General features: G+C 38.5%; 1 protein-coding gene and 1 non-coding gene across 2 annotated transcripts in view; one reads left to right on the forward strand and one right to left on the reverse strand.

Annotated features, from left to right (window-relative positions):
- The first annotated feature begins 489 nt into the window (after window positions 1-489).
- trnaq-uug (transfer RNA glutamine (anticodon UUG)) lies at window positions 490-561 on the forward strand. Its single transcript has one exon. It is a non-coding gene; the product is annotated as a tRNA-Gln (tRNA).
- A 1778-nt stretch (window positions 562-2339) lies between these two features.
- calcrl2 (calcitonin receptor-like 2) overlaps window positions 2340-26501 on the reverse strand; it is a 41812-nt gene continuing 17650 nt past the window's right edge. Inside the window, exons 4-12 of the mRNA XM_073822785.1 lie at window positions 25041-25165; window positions 24850-24941; window positions 21481-21604; window positions 20595-20754; window positions 18425-18485; window positions 18280-18343; window positions 17985-18203; window positions 8918-8959; window positions 2340-5208 (exon numbers count right to left, since the gene is read on the reverse strand). Coding sequence (XP_073678886.1) covers window positions 4957-5208; window positions 8918-8959; window positions 17985-18203; window positions 18280-18343; window positions 18425-18485; window positions 20595-20754; window positions 21481-21604; window positions 24850-24941; window positions 25041-25165 — 1139 coding nt within the window. The 3' untranslated portion in view covers window positions 2340-4956. The remainder of the gene's footprint in view (window positions 5209-8917; window positions 8960-17984; window positions 18204-18279; window positions 18344-18424; window positions 18486-20594; window positions 20755-21480; window positions 21605-24849; window positions 24942-25040; window positions 25166-26501) is intronic.

The following is a 26501-nucleotide window of genomic DNA, read 5'->3' on the forward strand; positions in this document are numbered from 1 at the left end:
TGTATTTTCACCTCAGCTGAAGATGTTTGAGGAGATTAATTATTGAAGCTTCTGTTGGGATCGCAGTTTATGAATAATAGCCTATAATAACGTTGAAACATGTTCAGCTGAAAGTGATGAAGCTCATGGGCTTAAACTGAAATGAGATTAGCATGAGTTTGAGAGTTTATGAAACAAAACTGTATCTATTTTCACATTAAATTACATTACATATCACATCGCAACTGTTCTATTATGTTTACTACTATTTTTATACTATGTTTTGGAAATCATTCAAATCAAATCAAAGCAAGCAAGCATAGCAAGCTAGACGTTAAATAATGCTAATTTGTAATGATGGTGATTTTTATGGCGAAACAGCTGCTGTAATGTTTTTGTATATTAGTTAATAAAGTGCGTACGTGTTTAAAAACGGCTGTACGAGGTTAAACGTTGGCAGTTGTGTTGTCTATGTTTTCTAAAGGAGTTTTTTCGCTGTGTTGTTGCAGCGGTCCCATGGTGTAATGGTTAGCACTCTGGACTTTGAATCCAGCGATCCGAGTTCAAATTTCGGTGGGACCTCGTCCTTTTCCGATGTTCAAGACTTTATAAGCATATGGTAAAACAGTTTGAATTATGTAGAATTAGTGTTATAGATAAGACCATTTAGTTGTTAAAAACCTGGCTTCGTAAACACAAGGTTGCAGAATGCAAAGTTATGTGCTGGAATGACGAATGGATGGGCAACTCAAAGAGCTCTGTTGTGCACTAATAAAGACCAAGGTGAACGCATTGAAAAAAATCTGAACATTTCAACTGAGGCTTGGATGTCCTTCGTGGATTGTTCAAGAACGCCATTCTTATGCAGTATAAGGAAAGCACATTTTAAGAGTGACTCATTCTGTATTCATATGAACAATGCATCTGTAGGTGACTCAGTATCCTGAAAGGCTTTTCAAATAAATAAATGAAAACTTCACGGACGTTTGCGTCTATTTATGTTACAAGGATACGTGTAGCTTCTTCAGGAAACCTTGAGAGAATATGGTGCAGATAGGCTAAAATAAATGTAAAATAGTGTAGGTTGTCACTAGGTTATAGCAAAAACCTCTCTGTAACGTTCTGGGAAGATTGGTTTATGGTTATAAAACCCAAACATAACCTTTGGAAAGCTATTATTTGGTTTCCTCCTTAAAAAAACATATGTGATGAACATTTTCTTACTGGATAATTTACACAATACACATCAATTGAGTTTACACGAACACAAAAAGCGATATTTCAGTATTAACAAGTCAAAATGGAATGTTTTGTCTTTTCGCGTTTTCCAATGACCACACAAAAACAAATAAAACGTGACATTTTACATTTTACTCCTCTCGATGGGCTCATGATCCAGATACATTCAATGAAAAACACAAGCGTTTATACAATAACTTATTTACAACATCAAATCTTTATATGTACAAAAAGTCCCGCTATATTCCGCTTTCCGCTCCATCCCGCGCAAAAGTCCCGCGGGCGCGAAAAGACGCGTCGGCGCACTACTGCACTACACTAGGAATAATTTCCAAAATGAATGAGCATCCAAAAAATATACTACAGTACCAGATGATAATACCAACAAGTACTTTAAGTAGTGCGTAAACGGACCGCGAGATGGAGCGGAACACGTACAAGCGGAAATATTTGTTTGGTTTACATTCATTTTTTTCTTTTTTTCTTTTTTCATATCAACACATGCATTCCTTGCATTTAGATCGAAATATAAATACGCGAACAGCAACTTTACAGTCAGACTGATGTTTAAATGTACACATAGGCTATAAAGTGTTTGAAAGTACAAATAAAACACTAATACATTAATCTATAAACAGAATTAACTCTTTTACTTGTCATACGTCACAAGTACAACTCTTATGCAGTTGAGTCTAAGGAAAGCACATCTTAAGAGTGACTTGTTCTGCATTCATATGAACAATGCATCTGTAGGTGACTCAGTATCCTGAAACGCTTTTCAAATACATAAATAAAAACTTAATGGACTTTTGCGTCTATTTATGTTACAAGGATCCGTGTAGCTTCCTCAGGAAACCTAGAGTGAATATGGCGCAGATGCCCTGGGTTATAGGCTAAAATAAATGTAAAATAAAAAAAAAACGAAAAAGACAACGTTCTGTGTAGGTTCTCACTAGGTTATAGCAAAAACCTCCTTGTAACGTTTTGGGAAGGTTTATGGTTATAAAACCCAAACATAACCTTTAGAAAACTATTATTCGGTTTCCTCCTTAAATAACCCAGTGGAAACCATATGGGAACGTTTGCTTTCTGGATAATTTACACAATACACATCACATATATTGGAAGTTCAAATGCAAGTGCTTTTATTGAGTTTACACAAACACAAAGAGCGATATTTCAGTGTTAACAAGTCAAAATGGAATGTTTTGTCTTTTCGCGTTTTCCAATGACCACACAAAAGCAAATAAAACATGACATTTTACAAACTCCTCTCGATGGGCTCATAATCCAGATACATTCAGTGAAAAACAAGCGTTTATACAATAACTTATTTACAACATCATATCTTTCTATGTACAAAAAGCCCCGCTATATTAAGCTTTCCGCTGCATCCCACGCAAAACTCCCGCGGGCGCGAAAAGACGCATTGGCGCACTACACATAGGACCCGAGTATTCAAAAAAATACTACAGTAACAGATAATAATACCAACAAGTACTCCAAGTTGTGCGTGTACGGACCGCGAGACAAGCGGAAATATTCGTTTGGTGTATATGTATTCATTGTTTTTTCTTTTTTCATATCAACACATATGCATTCCTTGCATTTAGATCGAGAATACGTGAACAATAACTTTACAGTCAGACTGATGTTTCAATGTACAAATAGGCTATAAAGTGTTTGAAAGGACAAATAAAACACTAATACATTAATTTATCTATAAACAGAAATAACTTTTGTTACTCGTCATACGTCACAAGTACAACCCAGCTAACAAGGAACGTTCTCAGAACTTTAGTTAACGTTCTGGAAATCTCAAAGTTACAAACAAACGCTCTTCTGGTAACGTTAATAGAACGTTCACTCAAAGTTATCTAGTCTTGAATAACGTTCTATACTTTAACATTTTAGATGGCCGTTTGGACGTTTTTAAACGTTACCAGCTAACAGGACTTTCACTAACGTTCTTTAAAAGTTCCATAAATGTTCAGATGTTAGGTAATATTTGTAGAACATACTTATAACTATTAATATTTGATAAACATTCTCATAATGTTAAGTGAAAACATTCTTAGAACAATCTTCTCGGAATGTTCTTGTATTTGAACTTTTTGTAACCTTTAAGGGGAGACACTGCAAGCAAAAACGTTGTTTTTTTTCATGTGCTTGTCAAGTTTGAGATGTTGGGCTTTTTGGTTTTTCATAGTGTTTTTTCAAACTAGTGGAAATAAAACACCCAAAAAACAATAGATTTCAATTGCAATGCATATTTTTGAAGCTGACTTCATCCAGCGTAGATTTTTGTACTAGAAATGTATGCAAATTAGCGCATATTTCATTAAATAATGGCTCATTTGCATATTTAAACCTAACAATTTAGAAAACTTATAATACAAAAAATGTTTGCAATGATCAATGTAATCAATAAACTGGGTAAAAAGGTGATAACTATTAGTTCATTTTTTAACCCTATTCACCTGCAGTGTCTGGCCTTAAAAAACATTCCAATCGTGACATTTTAACTTCTTAGAATGTTAAAAAAACGCTCAAATAATGTTATATTTCAGGTGAAAATAAAGTTAGTAGAATGAAGCAAGAAATGTTTTTGTAACCTTTAAATCATGCTCTAATTACAACACGAAAACTGCATTTTAACGTTCTTAGAATATTAAAAATAAATGTTTATATAACGTCATATTTAAGGGTTAAAAAATGAACTAATGGTTATGACCTTACTTACCCAACTGATTGATTACATTGATAATTGCAAACATTTTTTGTATTACAGGTTTTCTAAAATGTTAGGTTTAAATATGCAAATGAGCCATTATTTAATGAAATATGCGCTAATTTGCATACATTTCTAGTACAAAAATCTAAACACTGGATGAAGTCCGTTTCAAAATTCTTGTTTAATTAGTTTGACATATTAGAATCAAATGTTTTTACAGAGGGGATTTTGGGTATCTCATTTCATCAAAAATTTAGAACAGACAGAAAACAATGTATTTTTTTAACCATTTTTGGAGGAATAAAATGTATAAAATCAAGCAAATTATATATGAACAAATCCCTCTGTAAAAACCTTCAGAATATAGACAGGAATAAAACTGTAAAGTTTGGTGTGTGTAAGTGCTACTGAAGTGGAGATTTATGGCTCAGTGTAAAAGAAAAAAACTCATTTTAAGGAAACAGCCTTTAAAAATATGCATTGTAATTAAAATCTATTGACACAAATAGATATAAAAGAAACACTTAACAGTGTCTTTTGGGTGTTTTCTTTCTACTAGTCTGAAAAAACACTTTATGAAACACCAAAAAGCCCAAAATCTCAAACTTGATAGATGCATTAAAATACTTTTTTTGCCTGCAGTGTCTCCCCTTAAGGTGAAAATAAAGTAGAACGTTGTAAGAAACATTTTTGTTACCTTTGCATAACACTCTAATCACTACAAGAATATTGGATAGGTAAATGTTTCGGAAACATTTCAAAGCAACATTCCTACAGCGTTGAATTCGTAACCTTGTTTTGGAACGTTCAGAAAACATTCAAAAACAATAAAACGGAATGTTCCCTAAACATTCTCGTAAGTGTTCATCAACTGTTAGTTCAGAGAACATTCAGAAATAATGTTTTAATAACTTAATATGAACATTGGCAAACTGTTCTTAGAAGACGTTTGTTAGCTAGGGGTTGCTCTAATGTTGGTGACATTAGTGTGTTTGCGCTGACGCTCATATTTCAGTGGACTCGGGTACGTCGCAGTCGTCGGGGTCATCGCTGGAGCAGCGTTTGCCGTTGGTCTGGCCGTTTAGCGTGGCACCGCTTGTGTTGCCCGGGTCGTGCTCAAGGCTGATGGTGACGCGGCTGGTCTCGGTGATGGATGAGTTTGTGTGGTAATTACAGTGAGAGTCGGTGGTCACCAGACGCCGGCGTTTCCACTGACCTCGATATTGCGCAAACTTACGCCGCAGCGCCAACTGCACCTGCGGGACAACAACCATGCATCATATACAGTGCCCTCCACTAATATTGGCACCCTTGGTAAATAAGAGCAAAGGTGACTGTGAAAACAAATCTGCATTGTTTATCTTTTAGATCTTTCATTCGAAAAATTCACAAATTCTAACGTTTTCTTTAAGTAAAACGATGGAAACTGAGGGGAAAATCTCATTATGAAATAAACGTTTTTCTCTAGTTCACGTTGGCCACCATTATTGGCACCCCTAGAAATTTGTCTAAGTAAAATATCTCTAAAGTATATTCCCATTAATATTACAAATTTTTAAGCACACCAAGGTGGCTACGAGTATAAAATTGTCCAGTCATGACTTTCTGTTCCACAGGATTATAAATATGAGGAACACAAAAGCCAAAACTAAAGAATGTACAGTCGTGGCCAACAGTTTTGAGAATTACATAAATATTGGAAGTTGCTGCTTAAGTTTTTATAATAGCAATTTGCATATACTCCAGAATGTTATGAAGAGTGATCAGATGAATTGCATAGTCCTTCTTTGCCATGAAAATTAACTTAATCCCAAAAAAACTTTAAAATGCATTTCATTGCTGTCATTAAAGGACCTGCTGAGATCATTTCAGTAATCATCTTGTAAACTCGGGTGAGAATGTTGACGAGCACAAGGCTGGAGATCATTATGTCAGGCTGATTGGGTTCGAATGGCAGACTTGACATGTTAAAAGAAGGGTGATGCTTGAAATCATTGTTCTTCCATTGTTAACCATGGTGACCTGCAAAGAAACGCGTGCAGCCATCATTGCGTTGCATAAAAATGGCTTCACAGGCAAGGATATTGTGGCTACTAAGATTGCACCTAAATCAACAATTTATAGGATCATCAAGAACTTCAAGGAAAGAGGTTCAATTCTTGTTAAGAAGGCTTCAGGGCGTCCAAGAAAGTCCAGCAAGTGCCAGGATGGTCTCCTAAAGAGGATTCAGCCGTGGGATCGGAGTGCCACCAGTGCAGAGCTTGCTCAGGAATGGCAGCAGGCAGGTGTGAGCACATCTGAACACACAGTGAGGCCAAGACTTTTGGAAGATGGCCTGGTGTCAAGAAGGGCAGCAAAGAAGCCACTTTTCTCCAAAGAAACATCAGGGACAGATTGATCTTCTGCAAAAAGTATGGCGAATGGACTGCTGAGGACTGGGGCAAAGTCATATTCTCCGATGAAGCCTCTTTCCGATTGTTTGGGGCATCTGGAAAAAGGCTTGTCCGGAGAAGAAAAGGTGAGCGCTACCATCAGTCCTGTGTCATGCCAACAGTAAAGCATCCTGAGACCATTCATGTGTGGGGTTGCTTCTCATCCAAGGGAGTGGGCTCACTCACAATTTTGCCCAAAAACACAGCCATGAATAAAGAATGGTACCAAAACACCCTCCAACAGCAACTTCTTCCAACAATCCAACAACAGTTTGGTGAAGAACAATGCATTTTCCAGCACGATGGAACACTGTGCCATAAGGCAAAAGTGATAACTAAGTGGCTCGGGGACCAAAACGTTGAAATTTTGGGTCCATGGCCTGGAAACTCCCCAGATCTTAATCCCATTGAGAACTTGTGGTCAATCCTCAAGAGGCGGGTGGACAAACAAAAACCCACTAATTCTGACAAACTCCAAGAAGTGATTATGAAAGAATGGGTTGCTATCAGTCAGGATTTGGCCCAGAAGTTGATTGAGAGCATGCCCAGTCGAATTGCAGAGGTCCTGAAAAAGAAGGGCCAACACTGCAAATACTGACTCTTTGCATAAATGTCATGTAATTGTCGATAAAAGCCTTTGAAACATATGAAGTGCTTGTAATTATATTTCAGTACATCACAGAAACAACTGAAACAAAGATCTAAAAGCAGTTTAGCAGCAAACTTTGTGAAAACTAATATTTGTGTCATTCTCAAAACTTTTGGCCACGACTGTAGTTCTGATGTGCAGAACAAGTTTGTTGAGCTTCACAAAACAGAAAGTGGCTGTGAGAAAAGAGCTAAAGCATTGAAAATCCCCATTCCCACCATCAGGACAATAATTTAGAAGTTCCAATCAACTAAAGATGTTACAAATCTGCCTAGAAGAGGACATGTGTCTATATCATCCTAATGCACGATGAGGAGGAGAGTTTGAGTGGCCAAAGACTCTCCAAGGATCACAGTTGGAGAATTGCAGAGAATTGTTGGGTCTTGGGGTCAGAAAGCCTAAAATAAAAGGATCAAACAGCCCCTACATCACCACATGTTGTTCCAGAGAGTTTCAAGAAAAGTCCTCCTGGCTCACCCCAAAACAAACTCCAGCATATTCACTTGTCAGACATGATTGGAACTTCAAACAGGACTGGCTTCTATGGTCAGATAAAACTAAAAATGAGCTTTTTAGCAGCTAACCCACCAGATGGTTTTGGTGCAGACAGGGATAAAAAAGTACCCCATGCTCACAGTTAAAAATACTGCTGGGTCTTTAATATTGTGGACCTATTTTTCTGCCGGAGGTCCTGGAAATCTTGTTTAGATACATGGCTTCATGGATTCTATCAAATACCAGCAGATAAAAAATCAAAACCTGACTGCCTCTGTTGGGAGTCTTATAATGGGCCATGGTTGCATCTTCCAGCAGGACAATGATCCAAAACAAACATCAAAATCAGCACAAAATTGTGTCCCTGACCTGAACCCTGTATGGTAACTGAAGAGAAGAAGCACCAACATGAAGCTGGGAAGAGAGAGATTCTGTTTGAAGGAATGGTCTCTGATCTCTTGTCAGGTGTTCTCCAAACTCATTAGACATTGTTGGAGAAAACTCAGAACTGTTATCTTGGGAAAAGGACGTTGCAGTAATTGGGTGTCAATAATAATGGCCAACATGAAATAGAGAAAAACATTTATTTCATAATAAGATTTCACCCCCACGGTTTATTGTTTTACTTCAATGACAGGTTAGAATTTTGTGAATTTTTTGAATGAAAGATCAAAAGGATACATTATGCAGATTTATTTTCACATCCACCTTTGCTCATATTTACCAAGGGTGCCAATATTAGTGGAGGGCACTGTAGCTTGTTTCTAGTGCACTATATTATCGGCGATAAAGGCTTAAATGTAAACATCAATGCAGTAGCAGCAGAGGCACTTACTTGTAAAAATAATTTAATTTTAAAAACTTGTGTTTCTAAATAAATAAAGCTTAAATCACGAGCCTGTTTTGATTACATGAATAAAATCACAAACATGACACATAAATTAAATAATTTAATGTATACAGATTAATTAATATGTCATATATTTGTTTCAAAAAGGTAAAATATTTTCAGAATTTTTACAGCTCTTTTGCTTTAGACACTAACAAAATGTTAAGGTTTCAGCTGCATTTGTCTGAAATGTTTTTATTTTATTTTACTATAATTATTTTCAAAGCTCAATATACTCTTATATATAAATAAAGCACATTAATAATGTTTATTAGTTCTAACAAGTATTTTTAGTAGTCTGATTAAATAACTGCAGGAAAAAAGTTTGAAATCACTGTTCATATTACTTCTGGTTTATGCTGGAAAGTGAAAAGCATACTTCATACTACCAGTGCTAGAGTTTATAATGTATATAAAGAGTATATAAAGTGGTATAATAATGATTAATATAGTTAATAATAAAGCATTACTTATTAAGTAATGAAATAATTAAGTCATACCTCTCCATTACAAAAGCAGAAGATTACGGCCACAAGGAGACCCTGCAGAGACACAAAACAAATGCTTAAGAAAACGCACTAAAAGTAAAACCATTAGAAAGAGTTTTGCTATCAGAAATTAACTGAAAAGTGGCATGGAATTTTAACTCATAATTCAGACTTTTTTCCTCACAATTATGAGTTTATATACAAATAGTGTTTATATACAAATCTAAATAGTAAGATATAAACTCTGTATGAACTGCAAGAAAAAAGTTAGAATTGTGAAATAATCCATACATGCATTTTAAATGAGACTTGACAACTAGCTGAAAATAAAAGATGTTTAAGTTTTTTTTATGTAAGGGATAATCAACGGTTTGCCGTGCATTAAAATTTTTTACATGGACAACCTTGGGCGGTTGCCTCCGTGAAGTTCATTTTAAATTCTTCAATGCACGGCAAGCCGTTGAATATCCCTTACATAAAAAAAACCTTAAACATCTTTAATTTTCAGCTAGTTGCCAAATCTCTTAAAAAAACTATATAGATATTAAACAAAATAATTAAAATAACACTAAAACTTCAATGACAAGCGAAAATAAAATAAAAATAGACAGGAAAAAAATTCCAATTATGTGTAGAATGTCTATAGACTTTTGGTGTTTTAATTAAATAACTAGATAAAAAAAGTTTGTCAAGACAAATTTAAGTTGGCTTGAGAAAGCTGGACCAGAAAGTTAAAAAAGTTTTACTGTTTTAAATATGTTTGACGATTTTCAGTCTGCAAATAGTCTGAAGTTTAAAGTAGTTTTAAAATCTTAAAGTTTGATATATATACAGTGGGTACGGAAAGTATTCAGACCCCCTTAAATGTTTGACTCTTTGTTATATTGCAGCCATTTGCTGAAATCATTTAAGTTAATTTTTTTCCTCGTTAATGTACACACAGCACTCCATATTGACAGAAAAACACAGAATTGTTGACATGTTTGCAGATTTATTAAAAAGGAAAAACTGAAATGTCACATGGTCCTAAGTATTCAGACCCTTTGCTGTGACACTCATATATTTAACTCAGGTGCTGTCCATTTCTTCTGATCATCCTTGAGATGGTTCTACACCTTCATTTGAGTCCAGCTGTGTTTGATTATACTGATTGGACTTGATTAGGAAAGCCACACACCTGTCTATACAAGACCTTACAGCTCACAGTGGATGTCAGAGCAAATGAGAATCATGAGGTCAAAGGAACTGCCTGAAGAGCTCAGAGACAGAATTGTGGCAAGGCACAGATCTGGCCAAGGTTACAAAAAAATTTCTACTGCACTTAAGGTTTCTAAGAGCACAGTGGCCTCCATAATCCTTAAATGGAAGACGTTTGGGACGACCAGAACCCTTCCTAGAGCTATCGGGGGAGAAGAGCCTTGGTGAGAGAGGTAAAGAAGAACCCAAAGATCACTGTGGCTGAGCTCTAGAGATGCAGTCGGGAGATTCTAATGTAATTAACATGTTTCTAATATGACTAGCATGTTATTAGCATGTTAGCAAGTTGACATTCTCAATTATGAATAAATTAATTAATGAACCTGTTGATGATAGTTTTGAGTTTATTTGTGATGCTAGAAGTGGAAGGTGAGGCACACAGCAATATTCAAAATATTAATAAAAACTTCGGGAGCTGTCGGATTGAAAACGTGACATGTGTGCTGTTGAAAAAACCACAGAACAAGATGAACATGACAGCGCCATGGCGACTTGGACTATCGAGAAAGAGGATGAACTCGTTCAACTTTGGCAAGAACAGCGAGCGCTATATGATGTATCGATAGGTGATTGATCACCTATTGTTTGCTACAGCTATTGCTAGCTATAGTGGTGGCCAACAGTGATGCGCGGGTTGATCCAAAATGAGCGGTTACCCGCGGTTACGAGTCATCCAAAAATATTTCTAATGATATTCGGGTTGCGGTCGGTCGGGTCGTTTGAAATAAAGATGCCAATTTAACTAGTAATTTATATAGTGTGTGACGAGCGCCCCGAGCTTCAATCAGACCGACGGCTTGGTCGAACCCTTCAATCAGACCCTGAAGCAGATGTTGAGGAGAGTGGCAGCCGAAGATCGACGCGACTGGGACCTGATGTTACCATATGTCCTGTTTGGAATCCGAGAGGTCCCCCAAGCTTCCACTGGCTTTACTCCGTTTGAGCTGTTGTTTGGCCGTCAACCCCGCGGACTCCTTGATGTGGCCAGAGAAGCCTGGGAGCGGCAGCCGGCACCACTACGCTCCGTAGTCGAGCACGTCAGGAGTACGAGGGAGAGAATTGAAAGAGTCATGCCATTAGTCCGGGAACACCTCACCAAAGCTCAACAGGCTCAGCAGCGCCAATACAACCGAAAGGTCCAACCACGGGAGTTCCAACCGGGCGACCATGTCATGGTCCTGATCCCCAACGCTGCCTGCAAGTTCCTGGCCACTTGGCAAGGCCCCTATACCATCGTGGAAAGGATTGGACCTGTCACTTACCGGGTGCGCCAACCGGGAAAACGGAGAGAGGAGCAACTGTACCATATCAACTTACTGAAAAAGTGGACGGGGAACCGGGACCAGGTAGCCACCCTCGTCACCTCGACTCCCGTGGTTGTCAATATGAACCCCTTGCTGACGCCTGTTCAGAAGACTGAGCTGCAACACCTGGTCGGCCTAGGGAGGGCCCGGTACATCTCCACCCTCGACCTGACCAAAGGCTACTGGCAGGTACCACTGACCGAAAGCGCAAAACCAAAGACCGCCTTTTCGACCCCCAGTGGCCATTGGCAATACCGGACCCTCCCCTTCGGCTTACATGGAGCTCCAGCCACGTTCCAACGGATGATGGATGTCCTACTCCGCCCCCATCAGTCTTACGCCGCCGCCTACCTCGAATGACGTAGTCATCCATTCTGAGCATTGGGAGGACCATCTGGACCGTCTGCGGAGGGCGCTGACAGAGTTACGAAGGGCTGGACTCACCGCCAACCCCCGCAAATGTCATCTGGCCCTCTCCGAAGCAAAGTACCTGGGGTTTCAAGTCGGCAGAGGGTTGATTAAACCTCAGGAAAAGAAGGTAGAGGCAGTCCGTTCAGCGCCACAGCCCACTACAAAGTCCCAGGTACGAGCCTTTTTGGGGTTGGCGGGATACTACCGCTGCTTCATCCCCAACTTCTCCTCCCTCGCTGCCCCCCTGTCAGACCTAACCAGAAAGGGACAGACCCCAGAAGCTGAGACGGCCTTTTTAGAAGTCAAGCGGGCCCTAACGTCAGAACCCGTATTACGTGCCCCAGACTTTAACTGTCCCTTTCTGTTACAGACCGATGGGTCCGACACAGGACTGGGGGCCGTCCTGTCTCAGGTCCTCGAGGGGGAAGAGCATCCGGTCCTGTACATTAGTCGAAAGCTGACCCCTCCCGAGAAGAAGTATGCGGCCGTCGAGAAGGAAGCTCTGGCTGTGAAAAGGAAAAGGAAAGGAAGTGAGGTGAGGCCAAGTATGGTGACCCATACTAGGAATTTGTGCTCTGCATTTAACCCATCCAAGTGCACACACACAGTAGTGAACACACACACACACCGTGAACACACACCCGGAGCAGTGGGCAGCCATTGCTGCGGCGCCCGGGGAGCAGTTGGGGGATCGGTGCCTTGCTCAAGGGACTCACCTCAGCCGTGGTATTGAGGGTGGAGAGAGTGCTGTACATTCACTCCCCCCACCTACAATCCCTGCCGGACCTGAGAATCGAACCTGCAACCTTTGGATTACAAGTCCAACTCTCTAACCATTAGGCCACGGCTGCCCATCCAATGGAAGTGGGCGATCCTGGAGTTGCGCTACTATCTTCTGGGCAGAAAGTTCACCCTCCTAACAGACCATGCACCCTTCCAATGGATGGCAAAGGCTAAGGAGACTAATGCCAGGGTGACCCGTTGGTTTCTCGCACTCCAGGATTTCCACTTCACCGTGCAACACCGAGCCGGAGCTGCCAACGCCAACGCAGACGGCCTCTCCAGAATTTGGTTAGCTTTCGCAGGTCTGGCAGGGGTCACTCCCCACCCACCCCCTATATCTCCCCTATTGTCCCCTTATATCTCCCGCAGGGCCAGGACAACGCTTGGGGGGGAGAGTGTGACGAGCGCCCCGAGCTTCAATCCGCGTCGCCCTGGAAACACACACAGATCAGCTGCGCTTCCCCATCACCGGCTGATCGATCACAGCTGTTTCCACTCCGGCCGCGGCCAGATAAGCCGTGTGCGCCACACATTTGGTGAGACCTCTCCGCGGAGCACAGACTAATGTTTGTTTTCCGTCTTCCTCTCCAGAGAGCAGCGTGTGACCGATCAGCCCGCACGAGCACGGACCCGCCTAGCACTCGGAGATTGCACAAGACTCACGGAGCACCGCACGCTATTTCCCCTTCCACCTCAGCACGTCTTCAAATTGTTAATAAATTCCACCCTCCGGGGCTCTCACTCACACAGCCACCCTTGTTGCGTGATTTTTCACCCGCTCACAAGTACTAGACACAATTTTCTATGAAATACACAGACCTACACTTTACTGGCTGAATAATATTTATCTTTTGAATGTTAAGCGTTATTAACTGTTGAATAATTGCTGACGCGGGACACAATGCCAGATTTCCCAACACGTTGAACTGAGCAATGCCATTGTACCATTTTAATAGACTACTTTTAAACGCATATAGCTCATAAATGTCAGCTTTATGTATTTTCTGAGAGGGGGTGGGATTTTTGTTGGGAAAGTCCGGTGAGAGCCAGATTAGACTGGATAAACACATCTTAATTGTTAAGAAAATGGTATTCCTAATAAATGTCTCCAATATTTGATTATGATTATGTCCAATGCTTCTCTTTCTTTTTGGAATTATTAGACACATTTCACTATGTCTTTTCAAATGCCTAGGTCTGTTTAATTTCCTTAATTATACAATTTCTAGCACTATTTTTAAACGTTTATTCAAGCAATAATATATAAATTATCTCATGTATATGCTTCTTTAAAACCAGGGATTAAAAACGATTCCAAGTAAAAACAGTATTTTTTCTTCATATTTCCAGAGAGCGAAACGAACGAAATTAAACATTACTTAATAAATTCAAGGCACTATAATTTCCCTATTCATTTGACACAACTATTATAGCTATACCAATATAAAACAATATTATTTTGTCATATTCGTGATTCCTGAACTTATATATGAAAACTTTGTTTTGAAGTGCATTCGTTATGTTTGTATAAGACAATTTGTTAACCTAGCCTATTAAGTTGATTTAATATTCTTGATAATTTCTATAAGAAGTTAAAAGTTAAGAAAAAAAAATAGCTTGTAGTCTATATATATTTAGGGCTATAGGCTAATCTTTTTCTTAACTTTTATAACACTGTAGATCGAAATAAAATAATTCTTGATCATATTTAACATCGGAGAATTACTGACATGATTTAGAGTACTTCGAAAATGAAACTATTTAAATCTGTATAAAGGAAAGACAAAATAAATCACAACAAGAGCAATCTGTATTTTTCTTGTAATCAAGAACATTTCTTTTGACAAAATTACCCAAATAATGCAGAATGTTTGACAGTGAACGCATCTCCACCGCAGCCGCATATAATCGCTGGTGTCAGTCGCAAATATGAAACATGCGGGTCAGGATATTCTTTTTTTTTTTTTGCGGTCCGAGGCGGGCGGGTTAGTTGAAAACGTCAGTCGGGTTCGGGTTCTTTTTACATTGACCCGCGCATCACTGGTGGCCAACTAGCCCCCTCGACGTGCATAATACTACATTAAAACATAAATTACAATGCTGTACAGTGCTGTAGCATTGCAGTTCCAATGTCTTTAATGCTTGTTAGCGCTGCTGTAAAGGTGAAGTTTTGTGAAGTATTGTCAAGTGTACAGTCGTGGCCAAAAGTTTTGAGAATTACCTAAATATTGGAAATTGGAAAAGTTGCTGCTTAAGTTTTTATAATAGCAATTTGCATATACTCCAGAATGTTATGAAGAGTGATCAGATGAATAGCATAGTCCTTCTTTGCCATGAAAATTAACTTAATCCCGAAAAAAACTTTCCACTGCATTTCATTGCTGTCATTAAAGGAGCTGCTGAGATCATTTCAGTAATCGCCTTGTTAACTCAGGTGAGAATGTTGAAGAGCACAAAGCTGGAGATCATTATGTCAGGCTGATTGGGTTCGAATGGCAGACTTGACATGTTAAAAGGAGGGTGATGCTTGAAATCATTGTTTTCCATTGTTAACCATGGTGACCTGCAAAGAAACGCGTGCAGCCATCATTGCGTTGCATAAAAATGGCTTCACAGGCAAAGATATTGTGGCTACTAAGATTGCACCTAAATCAACAATTGAAAGGATCATCAAGAACTTCAAGGAAAGAGGTTCAATTCTTGTTAAGAAGGTTTCAGGGCGTCCAAGAAAGTCCAGCAAGCGCCAGGATGGTCTCCTAAAGAGGATTGAGCTGCGGGATCGGAGTGCCACCAGTGCAGAGCTTGCTCAGGAATGGCAGCAGGCAGGTGTGAGCGCATCTGACGCACAGTGAGGCCAAGACTTTTGGAAGATGGCCTGGTGTCAAGAAGGGCAGCAAAGAAGCCACTTCTCTCCAAAAAAAACATCAGGGACAGATTGATCTTCTGCAAGAAGTATGGCGAATGGACTGCTGAGGACTGGGGCAAAGTCATATTCTCAGATGAAGCCTCTTTCCGATTGTTTGGGGCATCTGGATAAAGGCTCTGGTAAAGCATCCTGAGACCATTCATGTGTGGGGTTGCTTCTCATCCAAGGGAGTGGGCTCACTCACAAAAACACAGCCATGAATAAAGAATGGTACCAAAACACCCTCCAACAGCAACTTCTTCCAACAATCCAACAACAGTTTGGTGAAGAACAATGCATTTTCCAGCACGATGGAGCACCGTGCCATAAGGCAAAAGTGATAACTAAGTGGTTTGGGGACCAAAACGTTGAAATTTTGGGTCCATGGCCTGGAAACTCCCCAGATCTTAAAACTTGTGGTCAATCCTCAAGAGGCGGGTGGACAAACAAAAACCCACTAATTATGACAAACTCCAAGAAGTGATTATGAAAGAATGGGTTGCTATCAGTCAGGATTTGGCCCAGAAGTTGATTGAGAGCATGCCCAGTCGAATTGCAGAGGTCCTGAAAAAGAAGGGCCAACACTGCAAATACTGACTCTTTGCATAAATGTCATGTAATTGTCGATAAAAGCCTTTGAAACGTATGAAGTGCTTGTAATTATATTTCAGTACATCACAGAAACAACTGAAACAAAGATCTCAAAGCAGTTTAGCAGCAAACTTTGTGAAAACTAATATTTGTGTCATTCTCAAAACTTTTGGCCACGACTGTACACACGCAAGGGTGATCAGATGGTTCCTGCATGTGTAGCAAAGTGTCACGGCTCATATTTTTTATATGCAGTAATGAGATACACAGAGAGCAGTTATATTTAACAGTACATACACAGTATATTATATTATATAGCCTTCCTCTCAGAATGTGATTGCCTCGGAAATCGGCAGGTTTCAAAATCGTAAAAAAAGTCACTCGTGACGTGTACGTGGCCATACGGTCTTCCGACTATTCGAATTCGCACTGTGTACGGCCGCCTTAAAAGAACACTACTAGTCATGCAGATCTAAAAAAAAAAAAATGGGGGTCCTATTATGCTCCTTTACAAAGTCTTTATTCTGTTATTGGGGTGTACTTGAACATGCTCTCATGCTTAGTTGTTTGAAAAACGCATTATTTTTCACATTATTTAGATTATTATAATAGCTTTCTCCCCAGGCTAGCACAAACGGCTCGATTAGTTCGGGGTTCCACCTTCCGCAAAACCAAATGTATTGTGATTGGTCAGCAGTCCCACTGCGTTGTGATTGGCACACAGTGTAGACCGCGTTCCGCCCTGCTGCGCCCCTTCCCAAAGCAGCAAACTAGATTAAAGTGATTCTTACGTTTTAAATATGGATATTTTTTTTTACAAAAACACATCTGATTGCTAAAGGAGGCTTTTACCGACCGCCCCGGGGCCATGTGAGGCACTTTTTTTTTTACTATGGATCGACGTATTTTCAGACTATGCTGTTCTATGAGTGCCAGAATTGATTTAATATAACTCAGATTGCATTCGTCTGAAAGAAGGAAATCATATACACCTAGGATGCATGAAGGGTGAGTAAATACGCTATTGTTTATCCTATCGTCAGCATGCGAGATCGCTGATACGTGACATTATCATTATTGTGCTAATGTATTTAATTATTTGCATGCCCGAAACCATAAGGCTGGTGAAGTTATCTACACTGTATGATGAATAAATATCTTACCACACACTGCACGTCTAGGCGCGGCTCCGACGCGACCACGGATGATCACTAGTCAATGTTGGTGTTTACATCAGCTGCGGATCTGCGTGTCTTTGGACCCTCTGTTCAACACACGTGAACGGCGCGGCTTCAGCACGGCTACCGGAGCAGTTCGTGGACCCTTTAGTTAAAGCTGTGTTTAAATGAGCCGACCTACAGCCTGCTGTAGCATCCCAAAAGCGGCTGTCCTTAGTACATGGGTAAAGTTAGGCGAATCCCCCACCCGCCAACGAATTGAATTTCAGTAGGCGGGATACCGCGTTGTGACATCATTCGTCATCATTCGAGTCGTTTTGCTGTAGTTCTTGAAAAGGGATTTTTTAAAACTAAATATCTCCGTTTGGAGTGGACTTTGAGATTTGTAACTTTGTATATGTTTTTTATGCCCAAACATACACACCACACACTGGCTAAAGTTCAAAAAGTGAAAAAGCATAATAGCACCCCTTTAATAAAACACTTCAAATGCAAAAACAGTGCTTTAGTGCTGGAGATATTACTACTGCAGGGTAAAGTGCTTGAGCAGGCGTTTATTTAATTAGTTACAGAAACAAAGCGCTGATGCTCATTTCCTCTCAGGCTGGATTCACATCTCTAATGAGTTTTTGACCAATTGCAGCGATTACCTGGAAATGCGCGAAGAGGTTCATGAAGAGCTCGTAGACGGCCCGAGAGATGCGTCCACTGGGCTCCAGTGGCACCAGGATGAACTGAACGCCCAGCAGAGGAACCAGGATGATGGTGGCACGCACCGCCTTCATGTAGATGTTGGTCTCGGTCTGGTGAGTGACCCGCAGTTTGGTGATCAACACACGCACGATGTTCAGCAGGAAGAACAGGTTCACCTGTCGCTCAGAGAGAGATCAGTCAGATTACACTGATGCACAGACAGATGAGGAAGATGATGATGATGAAGCTCACCAGCAGAGCAACGTGTATGGGGCCGTGTGTGATGTACAGCAGGGACGTGTTCATGACCCAACACCTGGAGGAAACATGAAGCATATTTCAGGATTAAAAAGAGAACATTTAGATGTTCAGAGTTGAGTTTCAGTGTGGAATGCACCTGTCATCGTGGAACAGCAGACGGGCCACAGCATGCAACACAGCAGGAATCACAGGGAAACCTGAAAAACACAGACACATGATGTCTATGATTCTCCTGAATGAGTTTAAACAAATACATAGGCAGTGAAAACAACTACTAATCATTGAGTGTTTTGCATTGAGTGCGTTAGACATAGATATATATACATAGATACCGCATTTGACTGCTCCAAGCACGTAGATGCGTCCGCCATATTGCTGCGGTCCACTTGGCGTCATTCGCCATACTGTCGGTTCGCAGACCAACGGCTGTGCAGGACTGTGGCATTTAGAATATTCAGTGATTGCTATGGTGAATGACATAGATCTATGGGTGAATGACGTCAAGTTGACCGCTGCGAAATGGCCGACAGCTTACGTATAATGGCCATAGACTGTAAAAAAGATGGACAACGCGTCTCCGCTTCTTTCCACTATAGAAAAGTGAAGCCAAAACAACTCAATATGGCCGCTACCATCTTGGGGGAAATTACGTCATTTGGAGCCAGAGCATGCGCAGTAGAGGTTCGTTTGGAGCCAGAGTCTGCGCAGTAGAGTCGTGAGGCGGAGCCGCGGTGTCAAAATCCCGCCCAAACTCCCGCAGACCCAATCGCACGATCACAATCATGACACCACACCCCGTTTTTATAGCATCAAATAACTACTTAAAAGCGAACTTATTAGAAAAAACCAACACCTGAAATCAGCATTATAAGAACTACCTCACACGATGGAAATCATCTTTGGAAAAAATTTATTTGAAGTGTATTTCGATTGTTTAGTTTGGCTCACATCCCATTAGATTACATGGAGAGGGCGGGGTTTATGACCTATACTGCAGCCAGCCACCGGAGGGCGATCGAAAACTTTTGCTAGTAACATGACAATCATGCTAGAATCATGCTAAAAACATGCTAGTAACTTGCTAATCATGCTAATGACACTCTAGTAACATATTAATCGTGCTAGCAATATGCTAGTAACTTGCTAATCATGCTAGAATCATGCTAGCAACTTGCTGATAACATGTTTTCTATCTAATCTTTAAAAGCACTTCAAACTTCAAACTACTTCAAACCGAAAACCTTCAAACTTCTAGGTTTTAAAACTTTTGTTAAAAGGGTTATCGGACGCAAAACTCACTATTCCATGTTGTTTGAACATTAATGTGTGTTGTCAGTTTGTGTACACAACGACCCTACAATGACAAAAATACACCCGGTGGTATTTATTTAATCTTTAAAAGTAATATCCCCTTTTTAAAATCAGATCATTCTTAGCTTCTTGTTGGTGTGACGACCCACAGACAGAGGCCCCTCCCACGATAGTAGATTGACATGAGCACCTTACCTTAGCCCCGCCCTCACTGAGCTGAAAGAGTCCGACTCCGATCGCCATTGTGTCGACTCAGGTGAAGAGGAAGCTCTGATTGAGGTGTTCTTTTGTTGGATGTAATAATGAACACAGCAGTCGTCATTTACTCCCAACATCTGAGCTGCCGAAGACGCAGAGGATAACGTTACCTTCGTTTTTAAAAGGAAAGCACCGATCCCGATCTACATATGCGTCTATGTTCGTGCAAATTGTTCGTGATGCAGCTTCACCCACAGCAGAAGTGAGTATAAGGGGTTTTTTATGCATCTTTGCGAATGGCCTTTCTTAATAATGTGCTTGTTTGCAAGTTTCGCCGCTTAAACGCAGCTAAAGTAAACATTACGGCTCATAATCCCACATCAGAGAGGGGCGGGGCGGGCAGAGCTCATTTGCATTTAAAGGAACCATGCAATAAAATGAGCTGATTTTTTGCAGAGCTGATTTTGACAAGGTAAAAGGGTGTTTTTTACACCACTATTGAGAATTTTTAACCAAAGTATATTATAAACTTTGCATTTGACCCTAAAGAATCATATGAACTTGTGGAAAATGGGCATCCGATGACCCCTTTAACTTCCTGTTTTAGCTTTCTCAAGCCAACTTCAAAGTTTGTTTTGACAAACCGTTTTATCTAGTTTGTAAATATTATTCCGTGAACCATATAACACATTAATTCACGTTTATTCATAAAGACACAAATGCAGTGTCAGATTAAAGCCTGAAGGGAATGAAGGTGAATGTGGGGATGAGTTATTGGGATGAGTATCAGTACGTACCCCAGCCGAGGACGTAATACCAGCCCAGCTGCTGTTCGCCCACAAACACAGCCACAATGATGAGCGTGTGCAGGTAGATCCCCTCACACAGCATCCAGAAATAATTGCAGCAGGATGTGTACTGCATGATACTGGCCAGCAGCTTACAGCCGATCTGAGACTGAACATCAACAACAACAACATCAGATCACTGCGCTTCAGAGCAACGCTTTACAGGCTGTTTGTCTCCTAAATAATCCAATACCCTTACATAAATATTTTAAAATGTTTGTACATACACACATATAAAAGTAATGTATGCTGTCTGAGGGAAATATATTAAACCGCTGAAATTAATAATTGCTTCCAAAATCAGAGTAAGAATAGAATTTGTAGCTGATTATTTTACGCACACAAGGAATTTGTCACAGCTACTGAATATTAAATAAAATTATTTCTATTTTTTAAATATTTATAATGCCATTGTACTAAATCAAATAGTTTAAATGTTAAAAATGTAACAAACTATTATATATTTTTTTAATTTTATTATTCATACATATGGTATTTTTACACACACAAGGAGTCATGGTGATTGATTATTAAATCTTATTAAAAAAATTTGTAATTGTACTAAACATTTGTAATAAATAAAGTTTAAGCTATTTCAGTAAATTTAGCAAACAAAAAATGTTTGAAATAAAACTGAAATAAAATAAGTTGAAACATTTTTTCAGTTAACATAAATTTAATTTCAAATAACTTTTTCAATGGTTTTAGTTTTACTTTTAAATCCAAATTGCATTGATATAACACTCCAATTTGTAATTAATTAAAAAAATTTTTTATCTGTACATATAAATAAATAAATAAATAAATAAAGTATAATGTATATATATGCACTTGCCGAGTCTGTTCTGGTCTGCTGTTGTCCAACGACGAAATAGAGCCAGCCGATGGTGGCGAACGAGTTGAAGATGAAGGAGGTGAACATGTTTTTATGAAGAGTGATTCGCTGGCAGCTCAAACACCTGCAGACACCAACCATTCACTCATATACATGAAAATATAAAATAATATAAATATAAAATACAAAATTTATAATATAAAATATAAAATGTCCTTCACGAATACAGAACGCATGTGGGAAATACGATTCATCAACTGTTTTGCAATACATTTGAAACATCTGCTGCTGTCTCAAGTGTCATTAGAGGCCAATTACTGAAGGTGCAAAGGCACTTGTTGAAACTGTTGGCTTTCTTAATTTTCATCTTCCGTTACCGCTCTTGAGTCTATGTCAGCCAATAGAACCAGTTGCGGGAAAGTTGTGAAATTTGGCATACTAATAGAGGGCAATCTCAACACTTACCATAGCAAGTTTGGAGTCTCTAACTCAAACTCTCTAGCGCCACCACTTGTCCAAACTTTCACTCATGTTTATGCTAGTAACTTTTGAACCATAAGGCACAAAATGAGTCCTTGGCTCATGCTGAGTTGAATGAAGTCTAAAAATCATAAGTTTTGTTTCCTTTTTTTAATTGTTTGAAAAAAAAATACTTTTTTGAACTCATCCTAGACGGTTTGTCTGATTTTCGCCAAAATTGGCTCAGATCATCTTCAGACAATGCAGGCAAAAAGTTATGGAATTTATGTTGATTAGTCAAACCGTTCTAGAATAACGTGCGAACGAATTTATAAAGAAGCTATAAAGAATTAATTGAAAATGTTAATAACTTTTGTTTTCATTAGCCTATTGTAATGGTCTTGCTATATTCCTTGGATAATAATTATGCCATAATTGGATGAATTTCCTGTCTACTATTTCGATTAATGTTGAAAACCTACTTTTTTATACTCCTCCTAGACCGTTGGTCCAATTTTCACCAAAATTGGCTCAGACCATCTTCAGACCATGCTGGCAAAATGTTATGGAATTCAAGTTGATTAGTAAAGCCGTTCTCAAATAACGCTCGAACGAATTCTACGAAAAGCACACAAAAATGTATGTGAGGCTATATCACCGCAACGGTTTGGCATATTAAGACCAAACTTGGTGTGTGTTATAACAAGCATGACCTGAGGTTACCTGCAGTGTTTCGGCGCAGTGCCGCCTAGTGGTTAAGAGATATGAAAAATGACTATTTTTGCTTATAACTTCTCAATGGTTTGGCCAAAAATCACAAGACTCTTTAGATTTGGTGCACCATGCTGAGTCGAACCATACCCAATTTTTCCTTGTCAGCTATTTTGGGTGTCGGCTATCTTGAATTTTGTTGTAAAATGCTATATTTTACGAACACATTGACATATTGTTACGAAACTCTGTATGGCCTGACAATACTCAAAAAGTTTGAATGCAGCGCCACCTTGTGGTCAAAAGTTGAAAATGGAAAATGCTAATAACTTTTGTTTTCATTAGCCTATTATAACAGTCTTGCTATATTCCTTGGATAATGCCGAAAACACTGATACCAATTATGCCATAATTGGAAGAACTTCCTGTCTGCCATTTCGATTAATGTTGGAAACCTACTTTTTTCAAACTCCTCCTAGACCGTTGGTCCAATTTTCACCAAATTTGACTGATTATCTTTAGATGCCAAAATGTCGAAGTGCACCGGAGGCTGTATCTCTGCAAAGCTTTGACATATTAACACCAAATTTTGTATGTGCCATTGTCACCTCACATTAGCCACACCACATTGATTTGATAACAGCGCCATCTATTGGTTAAGAGTAATAAACCATTTATTAACCAATTGAAATAGGCCTTGGGTCATGCCGACAACATTGATGCCAATTCAAGGATTCAAGGATTATACCATAGATGGCCAAACTTCCTGTCCGCCATATTGATTTATGTAGAAAACCTAATTTTTCGAACTCGTCCTAGACCGGTTGACCAGTCTCAACATTAACCATATCAAGTTTGGAGTGTCTAACTCAAACTCTCTAGTGCCACCACTTGTCCAAAGTTTTACTTTCTTTATGCCAATAACTATTGAATTGTAAGGCATAAAATCTAAATTCTTTTTTTCTCTGAATCCTTGGGTCATGCCGAGTCGAATGAATTCCTAAAACCTCTTCCTAGACGATTTGTCTGATTTTCACCAAAATTGGCTCAGATCATCTTCAGACCATGCTGGCAAAAAAAAAAAAGTTATGGAATTCAAGTTGATTAGTCAAACCGTTCTCGAAAAACGTGCAAACAAATTCTATGAAAAACGGATGTGTATAAAAATGGATGTGAGGATATATCTCCACAACGGTTTGGCGTATTGAGACCAAACTTGGTGTGTGTTATAACAAGCATGACCTGAGTCTACCTGCAGTGTTTTGACGCAGTGCCACCTAGTCGTCAGGAGATATGAAAAATTACTATTTTTGCTTATAACTTTACAATGGTTTGGACAAAAATCACAAAACTCTTTAGATTCGGTGCACCATGCCAAGTCAAACCATACCCAATTTTCCCATGTCAGCTATTTTGGGTGTCAGCCATCTTGAATTTTGTTGTAAAATGCTATATTTTACGAACACTTTGACGTATCATTACGAAACTCAGTATGTGTCTTCGGTACAATGCCCTGACAGTACTCAAAAAGTTTGGAGGCAGCGCCACCTTGTGGACAAAAACTTCTATTTTGATTAACCTATTGTAATGGTCCTGCTATATTCCTTGGAATAATGCCGAAAACATAACTGATACCAATTATGCCATAATTGGATGTTATCAATCTACTTTTTCAAACTCCTCCTGAGGCTGTATCTCTGCAAAGCTTTGACATATTAAAACCACATTTGGTATGTGCCATTGTCACCTCACACTCATCACACTGCATCAATTTGATAACAGCGCCACCTATTGGTTAAGAGTAATGGTTGGGTCATGCCGACAACATTGATGCCAATTTTACCACAGTTGGCCAAACTTCCTGTCTGCCGTAGAAAACCTACTTTTTCTAACTCTTCCCAGTCCGTTCATCATTTTGTCAGATCATGCTACTGTGCTGACAAAATGTTATGAATTTCATGTTGATAGATGAAACAGTTTTCGTACAGCACTGCTACAGATTTTAGGCTTGATGCCAAAATGACTGATGCTTTATCTCTGCAAAGCTTTAACATAATAACACCTAACTTTGTGTGTGCCTTTGTCACTTCACACCAAATACACCACATCGATTTAATAACAGCACCACCTGTTGGTCAAAAGTGATAAGCCATTAAACATTGACAGAAACATCTTGATGTGTTTGTTTTTCTGACATACTTAAAGTATGAGAAGATGCAGATGGAGATGAGCAGCGATATGATGGACAGGACGTGTCCCACCATCGCCAGATAGTACATCACAAATGTGAGCTGCGGGAGAAAGCAGACACACACACACACACACACACACACAGATGTTAGGACAGGATTATGAATGACTGATTTAATGTGTAAAAGTCTAGCTCTGACCTTGAGTTTCTGCTTAGTGTAAGTGGAGCACTGCGTGTAATTGGACCACAGACGGTTGCTTTCCGGGTGACGAAACCAGTGACCGTCTGAGTCGCACACTTTGGTCACTTTCTCTGATGGAGTAAAATGAGAAATGTGAGCCGTCAAATTCCGTCAGTCAAGTCATGAAGCAATTTAACAACCATTAGTTAAAAGTTTAATTTAATTAAAAATTAATACATAAAATACAATTTTTAGAGCAGTAGAAATTTGTTTTACCCCCCCCCCCCAAATACAATTATTATTATTAGCTTTTTTCATTTTAATGGTTAAATTAAACACTACATTTATTTATTTTTTCTAAATTGTCCATTTAAGTTAATTTAATTTAATGTAATAAAAATGAATAAATAAAACGTATATTTTAGGGCCCTGGAAATCAGTTTTATTAATTTTTTTCAAATTCCATTTCCATTTTTCCATTTTATTATTTCCCAAAATTATTATTTTTTTATTTTTATTTGAATAGTTCAATTGCGTGTTATTAATCAAATAGCATGTCTAATTAATTGAAATCATGAAACAATTTAACATTTATTAAAAATATAATTTAATTTAGTTAAATAAAGAATAAATAAATAAAATGTAAATTTTTAGGGCCCTAGAAATCAGTTTAATTTACCCCCCCAAAGTCCATTTACATTTTTCCATTTAATTTCCCCAAATTATTATTAATATTATTAATATTATTATTTATTTCATATTAATGGTTAAATTAAGTGTTATTAATAAAAAAACATATCTAATTAACTGAAATCATGAAACAATTTAACAACAATTAGTTAGAAGTTAAATTTAATTTAGGGCCCTAGAAATCAGTTTTGATTTTATTTTTTCAAAATTACATATTAACATTACAAAATTTTCATTTTATCCCCCCCCCCCCCCCAAATTATTAATATTATTATTATTCATTTTAATGGTTAAATTAAGTGTTAGTAATAAAAAAAGCATGTCTAATTAATTGAAATTTGTATTATTTATTTAAATAACAATTTAATTTTAATAATCTAAAAGCATGTCTAACCAATTTAATTAAAAAAAGAAACATTTTGATATTATTGTTTATTATTATTTATTAATTTTAGTTTTTCCAATTTTAATTTTTAATTTTAACAATTCCTTTCATTTCTTTGGCAAAAATGCACTGCACAACAGTCGTTAACTGTGTAAATTAAAACATATGCTTATGTATGTATGTATGTATGTATGTATGTATGTATACATATATGTATGTATGTGTGTATATATATATATATATATATACATATATATATATATACACATATATATATGATTTAATTTTACACAGTAAACGTCTGTTGTGCAGTGCATTTTTGCCAAAGAAATGAAAGGAATTGTTAAAAAAAATAAAAATTAGAATTGTAAAAGTTAAAATTATTATTAATAATTTAATAATAT

This window comes from Garra rufa, chromosome 18 (assembly GCF_049309525.1).
Source record: "Garra rufa chromosome 18, GarRuf1.0, whole genome shotgun sequence".
NCBI classification, from domain to species: domain Eukaryota; kingdom Metazoa; phylum Chordata; class Actinopteri; order Cypriniformes; family Cyprinidae; genus Garra; species Garra rufa.